This window comes from Podarcis raffonei, chromosome 7 (genome assembly GCF_027172205.1).
Source record: "Podarcis raffonei isolate rPodRaf1 chromosome 7, rPodRaf1.pri, whole genome shotgun sequence".
Classification (NCBI taxonomy): Eukaryota; Metazoa; Chordata; class Lepidosauria; order Squamata; family Lacertidae; genus Podarcis; species Podarcis raffonei.
The window spans coordinates 11,611,403-11,627,279 of record NC_070608.1 but is presented as its reverse complement, the minus strand read 5'-3'; the positions used below and the strand labels follow the sequence as shown (position 1 = coordinate 11,627,279).

Below are 15,877 nucleotides of genomic sequence, written 5' to 3'. Positions count from 1 at the left end.
GGCCAAAGGCATATCTAATCCAGAACTCTATTCTTGCAGTGGCCAATCTGGCGTCTGTGGAAAACCTGCAAGCAGGACTTGTGTGCATCAGTACTTTCCTCCCTTTTAAGGTCACCCATGTTGGTGTTCATCACTGCCTCCGGTGGGGGTGAGTTCCATATTTTATCCATGCACTGCAATAGCAAGAAGTGCTTCCTTTTGTCTTTCAGATTCATTGGCTGTTTGTGAGTTCCTGTATTCAGATGCCAGGTAAAAAGGTAAAGAGACCCCTGGCCATTAGGTCCAGTCACGGCCGACTCTGGGGTTTGGTGCTCATCTCGCTTTATTGGCTGAGGGAGCCGGCATACAGCTTTCGGGTCATGTGGCCAGCATGACTAAGCCACTTCTTGTGAACCAGAGCAGTGCACGGAAACACCATTTACTTTCCCGCCAGAGCGGTACCTATTTATCTACTTGCACTTTGACGTGCTTTCGAACTGCTAGGTTGGCAAGAGCAGGGACTGAGCAATGGGAGCTCACCCTGTCATGGGGATTCGAACCGCCAACCTTCTGATCAGCAAGTCCTAGGCTCTGTGGTTTAACCCACAGTGCCACCCGCATCCCCAGACGCCAGGTACAGGCACTCAAAATTTGTATTGCTGAAACAAGGTATCAGATCACAACAAAAATGGGCAACGCCTTCCCTGACCCATCAGTCAAGTCTGGACTATTGTGGACTGAAAGCCCAGGTGGTCAGTCTAATGCCATCCAGCTCACCCACTTTGCATTCTGCCCTTGGCATTTGCCTGACTTGGTCAGCTTCTGTTGCCAATCCTGGCTATAACTATCACAGAGTGCACAAACGCTGTGGAAAAACGACTGTGAAGGAGTAGAACCAAGGAAACTAGAAATGAGAATAGGGGAGTAAAGTCTCAAAATGATATTCTTATTCTTCTATTCTAAAGAAGGGGATATACCAAACCGATTCCTAAAAGGCTGTCCAGTTATTGCACGCTGCTGTGTTCTGTCGAAATGAGAGTTAAATAAGACATAGGAGAGATTGATCTGAAGGTACCAGCTTTGATTTGAGAGGTTGCTAGAGCATAAGAAAGTTAGTCCCATTTCTGATCCAGTTTGTAAAAATGACAGAAATGGGATCACAAGCCTAATGAAAATGCCTTTTCCCTCTGAGCTGTACTGGACTCCGTTCTCTCAGATGTTTGTAGGCTTCCAGGGCTCAGTGGTAAAATACACTCTGAACTTGCTCAGAGGTGCTTTCTTCAAAACTGCTGCCAACACATATTCCATTGCTGAGCCCTTGGCACTGAAAACAGGATCTAGGATCGGAGCTCTAGCAATCTTAGGTGTCAATAAACTATTAGTCCATAAATCATTTCCGTCTCCCCCTCCTCCAATGCTTCCTAAACCAAATGATCTGTTCTGGGTTCTCTCTTCGGACTAAAAGGCATGTGTCAAAAGGGCTGCCAACTATGTCTTACAACAGGTGATGAGGTTTTCTCATGATTGTAAACAACAACAACAACAACACCTTTGTTTGTCAATTCCTGCTACAGGTCAAGCTGCTACTAGAGTCTTTTGAAAAAATGGGGACTGTGAACCTAAAATAATCTGAAATTGTGTATTAAAAGGCAATTGCTAAGTATTTAAGGGCTCGCCCCACCCGCAAACCTGTTAAGTGCACAAAACATTTCTCTTGGATTTTTAATAAATAAATAAATAAAGTCAATTCCTATCAGCAAGACAATTTCTAGAGCAGATGAGACTTTCCACTTTTTAGATCTCATGCCCCTGTAAAATGTTGGGTTGCATTGTGTCACACAGCAAAATAATCCTTAGACCTGCAAGCTTTCCAGTTTGTTTATTTTATAAATACAGCTGGCATTATTTATTTACTTGAGGGAAGACGCTTTTTTTTAAAAAAGTACCACATATATCTTGAAACTTGTAATAAAAGAAAATGGATTTTTGTTTCAATTTTTAATATATTTCTGCCTTCAGAAAACAAATTTAGGAATAGGTAAAACTGATTCATTTATGTATTATATTGTTGCATTAATATCCCACCTTTTTCCCAAGTAGCTCAAGGTGGTGAATGTGGCTCTTCTCTCTAATTTTTTACTCACAACCCTGTGAGGTAGGTTAGTCAGAGAGGCTGTGACCATCCCTAAATCAGTCAGTAACTTTCATGGCTGAGTGGGGATTTGAGAGTTTAGCACTGTGACCAAGCTGACTCTCTCGTGTATGCCAAATAAATGATAAAAGTGACTGATCTCTCCCTGTTCACCATCATTAATCCCTGATAAATTACGTAGAAACTGGTAGGAGCCAAGACCGACATAACAATTACTTCTTTCGAGACCTCATCACTCAAAACCTTTGTCCAGGTGGCAGAAACAGAGAACCGGACCCCCAGCAAAAGCCATTTGGCTTGATCTGCATTTTTATTTTTTTTGAGATTGAATACTGTTTTGCAGTGGGTTGGGGGAACAAAACACCTCAGCGACAGCAGCCCACAAACTAAGAAACCAGCACTACTCAGTGAACACTGTCATTTAATGGAGAGATGATCTGATTTACTTCTCAGAAACTAAGGTTCGATGCTAATTTGACCACAGACCCATCAGGTGGCTCCAAGCATATATTGCTACATTCCCTGCTTCATCCATCATGATATGCAATCAGGACAGATTTGAAGGTGTCAAATGCAGATTGTCAAGCCCACTGAAAAGTGTGATATGCACAAGTGCTAGGGATTTGCAAACTGACACCTCACCCACTGCAAGGTGATGTGGTATTCCAATATGCTCCATATTAGCACGATACAGACAGAAACCAAGAATCCAAAAATAAGAAAAGGTACACTATATCCAACTGAAACTGTTCTCCTTCTTGATTAACCTTGTCCACTGAATGGTTGCCAAAATAGCTCCAGGGATTGAAAGCAGCATTTTAGGGTTGCAATGAGCTTGTGTGTGTGTTTTGCAAAACATTCAGGTGCATCAATATATCTACCGCCTTCTAAATTCTGCTTCCAGGTAGATTCTTTTAACTCCAAATCCACTCCAGATCACCACTTGGTACAAGTATCAAGTGGAGGAGAATAAGGAGGACCCACTAGGGAATGTTGCAGTGGACACAGCTGGTCTTGGACCAGGAGTGCAGTGGTGGACTTGGGACAGGAGACCTGCATTCAGACTCCTCAGACCTGGATAATTTTGGACCAGCTGCTGCCTCTCTGCCTAACCTACTACACAGAGATGTGGTGAGGATGACATGAGACAAGCTCATGAGCAATGAACGTCCTGAGGTCCTTGGGAAGAGTGGGATACATATGTGAGAGGTCGGGATGCAGATGGGAGTTGCAATCCAACATCTGGGTGCCAGATGTTGCATTGCAGATGAACATAAAGATTAAGGATGGGTGCTCTTCAATATAGCCTTCCATTTGCATCTCCATCTAAGTGACTAAAATGAGGAGGACATTAGATTTCCATGACACGGGTTGTTTGATCATGACAAAAACCCAACTTTTATGTGTCGTTCCTCATAAGGTCTCACTGCCTCCTCCCTCTCCCCACCCTAAACAGAGCTAGATGTCTGAACCTGTAATTCCTCTTGCATTAATCAGGATTATGAATGTACCAGCACATCCTTGCTAGGATATAATCAACCCATTATGAGAAAGGATAGCTTTACTCAATGATGATGTCTAGCTGTCTTAGTAACCCAGCTCATGGAGGAGATGAACATGTGTCCTTACAAGTTGCCCCACTAAAGGTGACTTCGGAGAGAAAGAAGGATGAACCCACAGGAAATACCTGGTTGATGGAGGTCATGGTTTGCCTCGGGATCACCATCTGCATGACGAGCTGCAGAACGGAGGTGACTAAGCCGGCCAGGATAGCCCAGGTGAGGGGCAGAGGCAGCATGCTGTAGGTGGCGAAGAGCGTGAAAAGCACATAGCCAATTCCATCTCCAAGAAGACCACAGCCAAGGCCGGCAGCCAAGATCTGTGTGGCCATGGCCACCCAAGTGACCACCCCACTGTACTGCAGGTAGTTGTAGGAGGTCGTATCCTTCCTGACCACCACTAAGGCACAGATGACCACCTCGATGCCCGTGAAGAAGCCCAGCAGGATGCCCTTGATGGGGTCCATAGGGGCCGAGGCCAAGGTGAGGTGGAGCAGCAGGAGGGTCAGCTTGGTGAGCACATCCAGGATGTTCACCACCACCTCGGATTTGCGCCTCTGGCCCAGGAAGTAGCGTTGGTAGAGGCGCTCCAAGTCCCGGGACTTGAAGGAATTGCGCAAGGTAGGGAAGATCACACCGCGGTATGTGTAGCCCCAGTTGAGGAAGAAGTCCGAGTTGCTGGGAGCGCAGTCGAGGTGCAGGAAGCCCAGGTCCCCACTGCTGCTCGTACGCTCCGGGAAGACTTTGGTTCCCCCATTGTTGTGGCCGCCAAGGCTCTTGCCTGCCGACCGCGGATGGTGGGAATGGTTGGAGCGGAAGGACTCCTCCGAGCCCAGCACTTTCCCTCCGCTGTACTCCTGGATGAAGCGCTGCTCAGTGATGTGGCGGACTGCCGTCTGCCACAGCAGGCGCTGAGAGCGAGCGCCGCTGCTAGGGGGCGTCTGGTTGATGGTGTACAACTCGTCGCTGTCGCTCAGGCAGCGCACCTCGGATAGCTCCATCGTGTGGCTCGGGGTGGTGGCGGCAGCAGCGGCAGGAGAGGGAGGGTGTATCACATTGAAAGGCGGTGGCTGCCCCCTACCCCCTTGGCTGGCGGGGTTGGGGGGAATCAAGGGTCAGTCAATTATTGCAGAAGAAAGGGGACTCCCCATGCCTTTTTGGCACTGGATAGACCTTTGCATGGGGGGTTGGCTTTGTAAAGTGCATCTGACCCTGCCCCCCAGGTTATTATTACAGCTGGCGGTGGGGGGGGAGAGCAGATTGAGATACAGAAGGCCCTTTTTGCTAACGGCGTGGTCAAAAGTCCAGTCCAGTGCAATCAAAGCCACATCCTTGTGGGTCCCTGGTTGGCGCCGCAGAATCCAAAGGCAAAGAGGGGAAAGATACCCACAGAGAGGCAAAAAGTGCCCTTCAGACTGAGCCAACGAAAGGAGGGCAGGTTGGTGGCTCCCATCCTACATTCAGAAAACATGGCGTACTGCTGGATATTGGAAGTTGCCTTAGGACGAGCCAGACCATTGGTCCATAAAGCTGAGGACTCCCTCCTCTGATTGGCTCTCTGAGGTTCCAGGTTCAAACCCTTCCCAGTCCTGCTGCGGAGATCCTTGCAACTGGAAACGGCAGGGACTGAATCCAGAGCGTGTGGTCTATCAATTGGATATGACTTCTTGCAGAAGAAAAATGAGAGCCCTGTGCAATAGTGATATAGGTGGGTGGTTGTTTCCCTTAAATATATATATATATTTGTATATATTGTAGACTATTACAGGTGCATTAATAACAGCAACAACAACATCATGCAACTTCTTAGGAGAGGGAAGTGACCATCTGGAGGGTTCTAGGAGCTTGATGGAAGATCTGTTCCTTTCACACGGGTACTTATATTTATATATATATCTGTACAGCTGCAGCTGTGAGGGCGAGAGAGAGGTGATCGCTGGTTTGCTATAATCCGCGGCGCAGTCGCCTATCAGGATCAGCCATCCGTGCCACAAAGAGGAAGAACCGAGAGGATTGAAACGGGAAGGAGGTTAGAAACCGAAAGGGAGAGAAATGCCCAAGGAGACCCCGACCGGGGCGCTGGTCTCACTCCTGAAATTGACAAGGCTGCCGGTGGTCCAAGCGGGAGGCGAGGTGCGAAGCTGACAAGGTCAAGGGAGCTGGAGCTGGCGGCTGGCCCGGAGTCGCCTCTTCCCAAGCGCGCGCCCAGAGCGATCCAGGGAAACTCCAGCCGCGCAGGAAGATGCAAAGAGTTTTCCTTTTCTTTCGGGAGATCGGAGACTTGCAGCAGCGAGACATGGCCGGCTTGGCGATGGGAAGGGAAGCAGTCGGGGTGGGGGATGCAGTGGCTGGCGGCTCACGGCTCGGCGACTTCAAGTTTCCCCGCAGGAGGAGAGAGGAGCCGTCGGCGGGATGCCTGGCTGGACATCTCTTTGGCGCGCGGCGCGTAATGGTTAGGCGACGGTCCTCATTGCGCTTCCCACGCCGCTTTAAACCGATCTCCCTCCCTCTCCAGCCTTCCTCCTTCTCCCTCTCCCCCTTCCCCAAAGCCTAACCGGAGCCTTCAGTCTAACATGCCGCTTCCTCGAGGGGAGGGGATGCTTTATGAGATCCAAGGAGCGCCCCCCCCCAAAAAAAAGAAAGAAAGAGAGGCGAAGGGGCTGCCCTTCAGAGCAGCTGCCCCGGGATGGCAGGAGTTTGGGGCACCCGGAAAGTCAGAGGGCTTCTCCTACCCCACCCGAGGGGGTTCTTTACTCCTCGCTGCTCCGCGCGCCCCCCATCCGTCCATCCGTCCTTTGGGCAGCAGCTGGGCTAATAGCAGCTCCGCCGATTGGGCATTTCCGGCGCCCTCGGGTCCTGCTCTGGCCCACCGCCGCCGCGATTTCCTGGTAGCCCTCCGAGAGTGGAATCAGAGCAAGCGAGCGAGGGAAAAGATAATCCGGAGCGCAGGAGAGCTGGTGCCGCGGCGGGCGCTCCTCTTGCCGCCACCGCCGCCGCCTCTACTGGGAAAGGCAGAGCCCGGCTCGGTCAGCTGATGGCCCAGTGACGTCAGGCTCTACTGCTCCCGCTCCCCTGTGCGCCCACTTAAAGAAGTACCATCTCCCCCCCTCCCCAACAACAGCAGCCCCAAGACACGCGCATTGTCCCCAAAGGGATGGATCCGAATGAGCCAGTGGCTAGGGAGTTCCTCTTGGATTCCACTCACCCTGCTTAGGACCACAGGCAACCAGTGCGAGCTCACTTGGAAGGAAAGTCCGCTTTCTATCCAGAGGGTGCAATCTGAAGCGCTAAATCGCAAGACACACTGACGTGGAGTCTCTGCTCTCAAAGTGATTCCAAAATCACTACTAATACTACTATTTATTACAGTGGTACCTCGGGTTACATACGCTTCAGGTTACATACGCTTCAGGTTACACACTCCGCTAACCCAGAAATAGTGTTTCAGGTTAAGAACTTTGCTTCAGGATAAGAACAGAAATCGTGCTCCGGCAGTGCAGCGGCAGCAGGAGGCCCCATTAGCTAAAGTGGTGCTTCAGGTTAAGAACAGTTTCAGGTTAAGAACGGACCTCTGGAACGAATTAAGTACTTAACCCGAGGTACCACTGTATCAATATTAGTACTACAAACATCAGCACACCTGGCTTATAGCTTGCAGAAAACAAAATAAGTCTTCTTTGTTTTTGGATTCCATTTGTTCTCCCTGCCCCCCAACTTCAGGGTGAGTTATAGGGCCTGATCCTGTCCACTATGTTGCACATACAGAGGAGGTCAGCTGTTCACTCTTTCTAGCTGGGTAGCTCTGTTGGCTGTAAGAACTTATGAAGAACCAACTAGATCAGGCAATGCCCCACCTAGTCCAGCAGCCTGTTCTTACAGTGGCCAACCACTGGGAAACCTACAAGCCAGACCTGAGCCCAGGTCCCCTTCTGTGGTTTCTAGCAACTGGTATTTGGAAGTATTACTGCCTCCATTGTTGGAAATAATGTGTGTTAAGCTTTAATTCAAAGGATGAAAATATGCTGAGGTTTTGGGGTCACTGCTACTGTGCAAGACATCTCACAGTCATTCCTCTTGGCGCTTAGAAAAAGGCAAGCATCCATGGGGGAGGGGGGGCATTTCCTAGGCTAACAGCATCTGTGGAATTGACCTTCTGACTTTGAATGGTCACTCGTGATCCACTAATATAGGGATCAGTAAACACAGAACTGTGCTTTAAAAAAGGACAGTATGTGCTTGGGTACAAAGAGTAATAGAGCTACAGCCTGTGATGACAGAGATCACATTATAAGGTACATAGCCTCCACGCTTTATGAGATACATGGTTTTTATTCATGTATACAAGGAACATGGGGAGGGACTAGAGAGCAATGGTACAGCATGTGCTTTTCATGCAGAAAGTCCGAGGTTCAGTACTCGGCCATTCAACTAGAACAGGGATGCGGGAACTGGTGGAACTTCATAAATTGTTGGACTCTAACTTCCACCAGCCTCAGTCAACATGGACAGTGGTCAGGGATAGTGGGAGCTGTGGTCCAACAGCATCTTGAAGGCCACAGATTCCCTGTCCTTGAACTAAAGGAACTCCAGATGCAGGAGACGTCTCCAGCCTTTGATCTTGTGGAACAACTACAACACCACCACAAATACCTCCTTTTCAAACAAGTTGCTAGGGAGAATACAGTCATACCTCGGGTTACAGATGCTTCAGGTTGCGTTTTTTCGGGTTACAGACCCGCGAAACCCGGAAGTACCAGAACGGGTTACTTCTGGGTTTCAGTGGTTGCGCATGCGCAGAAGCGTTGAATCGCAACCTGCTCGTGCGCAGATGCAGCGCTGCAGGTTGCGAACACTGCAGTTTGCGAATGTGCCTCCCGCACGGATCACGTTCACAACCTGAGCATCCACTGTACAGTAATTGGTGATGAGCTGCAAGCATTTCTGGAGGAAACTGAGGATCTAGATCCATTCCAACGTGAGTTAAGGACTGAATCTTCCTTGGTCTCCCTCTCCCAGGAGAGGAAATTGTGACCCTTTTGCTCTTTCTAGACCTGTTATCTATCCTCCGGGACAATTTATGAAAGATGTGAACTGAGGACACAGTTCCCTTTGGGAACATGGCACAGCAGAGACTGTGGTGTCTTTATGATATATGGTTTCATTTACACATACTGTATATAGAACCTGCAGCTAAATCACAGAGCTTTCACATCCTATGAAGGTCTGGCTTCCCCCACAAGGACAGCATTGGACAGGCAGATTTCATCCCTTGAGTGCCCCCTTGGTTGGACAATATCTTCCATGTTTTTGTGTGGGACTCAAAGTTTAGATAAGCAGCCCAAGATAGGAAAATAAGTAGTAAGGGAACACCTAGCTACATTAAATGAATTCAAATCTCCAGGGCCTGATGAGCTGCATCCAAGGGTACTAAAGGAGCTTGTGGATGTAATTTCAGAGCCTTTGCCTATTATCTCTGAGAATTATTGAGAAATAGGTGAGGTTCCTACAGACTGGAGGTGGGCAAATATTGGCCCCATATTCAAAAAGGTGAAGAAGGAAGACCCAGGTAACTACCGACCAGTGAGCTTGACATTGATACCAGGGAAGGTCCTAGAACAGCTAAATCAACTGTCGGTCTGTGAGCATTTAGAAAAGGATATTGTTATTACGAGGACACGGGTGGCACTGTGGGTTAAAGCCTCAGCGCCTAGGACTTGCCGATCGAAAGGTCGGCGGTTCGAATCCCTGCGGCGGGGTGCGCTCCCGTCGTTCGGTCCCAGCGCCTGCCAACCTAGCAGTTCGAAAGCACCTTCGGGTGCAAGTAGATAAATAGGGACCGCTTACCAGTGGGAAGGTAAACGGCGTTCCGTGTGCTGCGCTGGCTCGCCAGATGCAGCTTTGTCACGCTGGCCACGTGACCCGGAAGTGTCTGCGGGCAGTGCTGGCTCCCGGCCTATAGAGTGAGATGAGCGCACAACCCTAGAGTCTGGCAAGACTGGCCCGTACGGGCAGGGATACCTTTACCTTTACCTTATTGTTATTACTAAGACACAGCATGGGTCATAAGTCATGCCAGACCAATCTGATTTCCTTTTTTGATGGAATTACAAACTTAGTGGATCAGGAGAATGGTGTGGACATAGTGTATCTTGATTTCAGTAAGGCTTTTGACAAACTCCCCCAGCGAGGAAGCTGGCAATATGTGGGTTGAATGAAGTAACTGTTGGGTGGATTTGTAGCTGATTGACTGACCAAACCCAAAGAATGTTCATTAATGGTTCCTCGTCATCCTGGAAATAAGTGACAAGTGGGGTGCCACGGGGTTCTGTCCTGGGCCCATTGTTGTTCAACATCTTTATAAAAGACCTGGATGAAGGAATTGAGGGGATGCTCATCAAATTTACAGATGATACCAAACAGGGAGGGGTAGCTAATGTCACAGAAGACAGAATCAGAATTCAAAATGACCTTAACAGATTGGTGAAGTGGGTGCAAACTAACAAAATGAATTTCAGTAGGGACAAATGTAAGGTTCTGCACTTAGGCAGGAAGAACCAGATGCACAAATATAGGATGGGGGACACCTGGCAATACATGTGAAAAGGGTCGAGGGGTCTTGGTGGACCACAAGCTTAACATGAGTCAACAGTGTGAGGCAGCAGCAAAAGAAGAGCTACTGCTATTCTAGGTTGTGTCAACAGAAGTATAGTGCTCAGATCAAGGAAAGTAATAGTACCACTCTATTCATCCTTAGTCAGACCACACTTGGAATACTGCATCCAATTCTGGGCACCACAATTTAAGAAGGATGTTGACAAGCTGGAATGTGTGTACAGGAAAGCAACCATGATGATCAAGGGTCTGGAAACTAAGCCTTATGAGCAATGGTTGAAGGAGCTGGGTATGTTTAGCCTGGAAAAGAGGAGACTGAGAGGAGATATGATAGCCATCTTCAAATATCTGAAGGGCTGTCACATGGAGGAGGGAGCATGCTTGTTTTCTCCTGCTCTGGAGGGTAGGACTCAAACCAAGTTGTAAGAAAGGAGATTTGGAAAACCTTTCTGACAGTAAGAGCTGTTCAGCAATGGAACAGACTTCCACGAGAGGTGGAGGACTCTCCTTCCTTGGAGGCTTTTAAACAGAGGTTGGGTGGCCATCTGTCATGGATGCTTTAGCTGAGACTTCTGCATCGCAGAGGGTTGCATTAGATGACCCTTGGGATCCCTTCCAATTCTATTTTTACCAATTTTCATTCATTCATTCATTCATTCATTCATTCATTCATTCATTCATTCAAATATTTTAAAATATTATCCTTTTGCATTTACAGGTGCTGCTGCTGCTTTTTATCAGTATATCCAACACATGGCTCATTCTTTGTTGAATTACAGCTCCTTTTATGCCAAGCCCTTTCCATGTACATAGTGCAGAGACCACCCAGGAAGACTAAGGCTGAAATGTGTTTGTGCTTTGTGAAAGTCCATTGGTTATATAGCGGTACCTTGGGTTACATACGCTTCAGGTTACATATGCTTCAGGTTACAGACTTCGCTAACCCAGAAATAGTACCTTGGGTTAAGAACTTTGCTTCAGGATGAGAACAGAAATCGTGCAGCGGCGGTGCAGCGGCAGCAGGAGGCCCCATTAGCTAAAGTGGTGCTTCAGGTTAAGAACAGTTTCAGGTTAAGAACAGACCTCCAGAACGAATTAAGTTCTTAACCCGAGGTACCACTGTATCTATTTAGTCTGGTGACTTTTTTGTGCTTTGTGATGCTTTATGAACTACATTTGTTCAATCTGAAGATTGTTTGCTTGCTTGCTTTGGATATAAATAGCTATACACCATTCATTCATCACTGCCATTAGATTTATTTAAATTATTTTTAATATATTGCATGCATTTATACCAGGGGGTAATCTTGTGACAAGATCCACTGGGATGAGCAGGTAAGGATCCAGCTGGTCTCTGGCTCAGCCAGCTGATTCCAAGCTCTGCTGTACTCAGCCAGCATTGAGACCCCCAACCCTGGCTCAGCCAAAGATACACTGACATAACTTGCTCATTCCAGGTCAGCTGGGGCTCAGATAGCACAGGTCTTCCAAAACGGTCATGGCAAAGGTGTAGCACAGGGGTCAGCAACCTAAGGCCCATGGGCAGGAAGCGGCCCGTGGGCGTCGTTTGACCGACACAGGAGCCACCCCTGAACTGAGCTGCCCGCTGGTGCCCTGCGCTAAACCGGCGCAGTGCGGCGCAGGGACTCGCTTCCGTGGTGCCAGAAATCGCATCTGCGCAGATGCCAAAAATCACGTCTGCGCACACACAGGGATCTCCGCAGGACCGATCTGGCCCTGGCAAGATAAGCCTTTCCAACCCCTGGTGTAGCAGAACCAGAGATTGGGGAATTAGGTTGGATTGCAAGCCTGTTCAGCTTGGTTACATGACCTGGCAAACTGGCATAGAACACTATTTTAAGACTTGTTTTCCCTCTGCCAGGTTTAGGCAGGGAAGCAACAGCAACCCAGCTGCTGAACAGGGTTTGGATCTGGTGCAATTTTATGCTGGCTCAAATTACACCTGCTTGCTTTATGCCAGCTTCTAGTGCATAGGATTTCTCCCTTAGTTTGCTGTTGGCTTTTGATCCCAATCTTTTTCTTATGCCTTAATTTTGTTGAGGTTTATTTCCATTTTTGTACTGCATGGTAGTTCTTTATGTACCTGTTCAGTCTAGGATGGCACTCCTTCAATTATCAAACAATATCTCTCTCTCTCTCTCTCTCTCTCTCTCTCTCTCTCTCTCTCTCTCTCTCTCTCTCTCTGTGTGTGTGTGTGTGTGTGTGTTGCAATATATCCTTACTAGATTCCACCCTCCAGGCTAAATGAGTTGGCAATAGCAGTTATGGAGAACATATACTCAGAGCAGTTAATTCAGAAGTTTAATATATTCTAACTTTCCTAAGAATGCCTTATTCTAGTCTTCCATCTTTTGAGACAGAAAGAGAGAATTGGACAATGTATTCCAATGTTGTCTTCTTATCTGAGTAATGAAGAAAATTAGCAAGTCAGTAAAGGAAAGACCGTAACGACTCTTTCTATATTAATGTTTTGTGATTGGATAGAGTATTCCTATCCATGTGATCTGGGATGAATCACAATGATTTCTGCTTGGTAGCTATCCTGCCAAAATAATAACAATGACAGATTGTTCTGATGAAGGTGGCTTCATTCGACACTTACACAGAATGGCAGCATTTAAAGCAAGCTTTTTTTGCCACACACCAGCTATTCATTTAAACTTTGGAGTTACACCAGTGCCAGCATTTAAGCAGTAGGAAGGATAAGAAGATGCTTGCTTGTTGAGATGGAGGGCCAATCTAGTTCAGAATATTATTATTATTATTATTATTATTATTATTATTATTATTATTAATACCCTGCCCATCTGGCTGGGTTTCTCCAGCCACTCGGGCAGCTCCCAACAGATTAAAAACAGAATAAAACATCAAACATTAAAAACCTCCCTAAACAGGGCTGCCTTCAGATGTCTTCTAAAAGTCAGATAGTTGTGTTTTTCCTTGACACCTGATGGGAGGGCGTTCCGCAGGGCAGACGCCACCACTGAGAAGGCCCTCTGCCTGGAACCTCACATCTCGCAGAGAGGGAACCACCAGACTGATAGCAGCTAGACTGATGCCTCTGCAAAGGAAGCCCACATTGCAAGAGCCCTTCCCTGTTATATGCCCCTGGCATGTGGTGTTCAAAGGTATAATGCCTTTGAACATGGCATTTTCATCCAGCTGTTCTGGCTAATATTGATTGGCTGACCCAGCAATGCAGTGGTTAAATTTAACAATGCACGAGCTCATTGTGACCGCTCTCCTAGCCACATCCCCAAGGAGAGTCCAAAAATGCAAGACAATCCATCATGCTGGACCCACTAAAGATCAGCAGCAAATGGTAGAAAGCCTGATTATTGCCATCACGGTGACTGTGTGCCTATGTGCAATTTCCTGGAAATAAGAAAAGGAAACCAGCTCAGCGGATCTTTAAAAATTCTAAAATCAGGATGCATCACATAACAATCAACTGCTCGGCAATCAACTGATTGGCATCAAGGATTGGTATGGTTAGGGAACAGACAAAGTCCCCACACCAGCAGAGGGGTGGCCACTGACAGGCACCTGTTGCTCTTCTTCCCCATTGTGGCCTGCCTTCTTTTCCACCCATTTTTCCCTCTGGCCAAGGTGTGGTGGTCAGAGCCAGGCAGGTAGGAGGTACCGTTGCTCCATGGCTCTCTGCCTGATGAGCAAGCAGATGGGAGAATCATGAGGAAGAAGGTGAGCAGCTTGGGCAGCTTATAGTATGGAGGTAGACATACCCAGGGAGAGGACCTCTTACCCAAGGGCCCTCCAAAATCTGGAGCCAACCCTGAGACAAAGGCTTGCTAGAACAGGAAAGTTTTAATGAATTAGAGCAGTGTTCCTTCATGATAGTCACAGCCATGCTCCTTATAAGAATATGCAGCATCCTAAGGATGTGGGTGGCACTGTGGGTTAAACCACAGAGCCTAGGGCTTGCTGATCAGAAGGTCGGTGGTTCGAATCCCCGTGATGGGGTGAGCTCCCGTTGCTCGGTCCCTGCTCCTGCCAACCTAGCAGTTCGAAAGCACGTCGAAGTGCAAGTAGATAAATAGGTACTGCTCCAGCGGGAAGGTAAACAGCGTTTCCGTGCGCTGCTCTGGTTCACCAGAAGCGGCTTAGTCATGCTGGCCACATGACCCGGAAGCTGTATGCCGGCTCCCTCGGCCAATAAAGCGAGATGAGCGCTGCAACCCCAGAGTTGGCCACGACTGGAGCTAATGGTCAGGGGTCCCTTTAGATTATACAATAAAAATAAATAGGGATGCACTGCAACAATCATTGCAGATCTCCATGGTTTTGCTTTTCAAATAGATCTACTATTTTCTGTGCACATACAAATTATTTGGAGTGCTCTACGGGACCGCCTCTCCCGGTATGTCCCATGGAGGACCTTACGGTCTTCAAACAAAAACATCTTGGAGGTCCCAGGCCACAGGGAGGTTAGGCTGGCCTCAACCAGAACCAGGGCTTTTTTGGCCATGGCCCCGATCTGGTGGAACACTCTGTCAGAAGAGACTAGGGCCCTGCAGGACTTGACATCTTTCTGCAGGGCCTGCAAGACAGAGCTGTTCCACCAGGGCTTTGGCCAAGGCGCAGTTTGACCCCCTTCTACTGTAATCCTCATAGCACTCTAGCCCAATGGTTGTCATTAATTTGATTTTGAATTGATTTTAAAATGAATTGATTTTAGAATGCTGTGTTACTTTCATTGTTGTTAGCCGCTCTGAGCCCGGCTTCAGCTGGGGAGGGCAGGATATTATTATTATTATTAATAATAATAATAATAATTCTTAATATCTTTTGGAACGACTTAAGTTGTGCTTTCTGAGAACTTGCACACTGCTCTTTTGAAACTGAAGCACTCTTTGCTTTTAGTGCCCCAAAGTGCTTAGCTTTGGAGAAGACAGAACAACAGCTCCTCTGTGTTCTTCCCATGAACCTCTTCACAATGACCCTAGAAGTCAATCCTTCGGTGCCCATTCCTTTCACTCTGGTTGGCTCCAATCAGAAAAAAGGGGTGAGAATTACTTATTTTCAGTGGGAGAGAGACCAGCTCAGGATCTAGTGGATCTAGGACCATGCCAGCTGCTCCCCCCTTAGAGTGCATCATTTGGGGCCTTTTGGTTGGCTCCAGCTAATGGCAATCCCATGTGCCTGCTCATTTGGCAACCAGTGGGAGGTCATCTTAGCCACTCATTCCAATACTACCACACTCAGCCTGGCATAAGGTGGTGGTGGTGGGGTTTTGACTTGATCTGCCCATTGTCTGCCCAACCCCATCTCTCTGTGACATAACAGCAGCTCAGCCCATCACTGCCAGAGAAGCCACCTCAAAAGGGCAGAGTAAATTCACATATAGGACAGAGAACATGCATGTGTGAATCACTCCATCTGTATATTGTTACACCATTAAAGTCAGCCCAAGCATTGACACAGTGAGTCAACTGAACTTCGTTGCACATGCAAAACCCACTCATTATCTTAGATTCACGCTAGAGACGGGCTGCCTTCAGATTTTCCTGGGTGCCAGCTTACATTTTGTTTCCTT

General features: G+C 47.8%; 1 protein-coding gene across 2 annotated transcripts in view; it reads right to left on the bottom strand.

The window, feature by feature from the left end:
• Positions 1-6,818, bottom strand: part of ADCY8 (adenylate cyclase 8) — a 124,351-nt gene extending 117,533 nt beyond the window's left edge. The window contains exon 1 of one of the 2 annotated variants that reach the window (XM_053395289.1): positions 3,819-6,818. In XM_053395289.1, the coding sequence (XP_053251264.1) occupies positions 3,819-4,691 (873 nt within the window). In that variant the 5' untranslated portion in view covers positions 4,692-6,818. The remainder of the gene's footprint in view (positions 1-3,818) is intronic. The other variant, XM_053395290.1, reaches the window with a different exon arrangement.
• Positions 6,819-15,877: the final 9,059 nt, after the last annotated feature.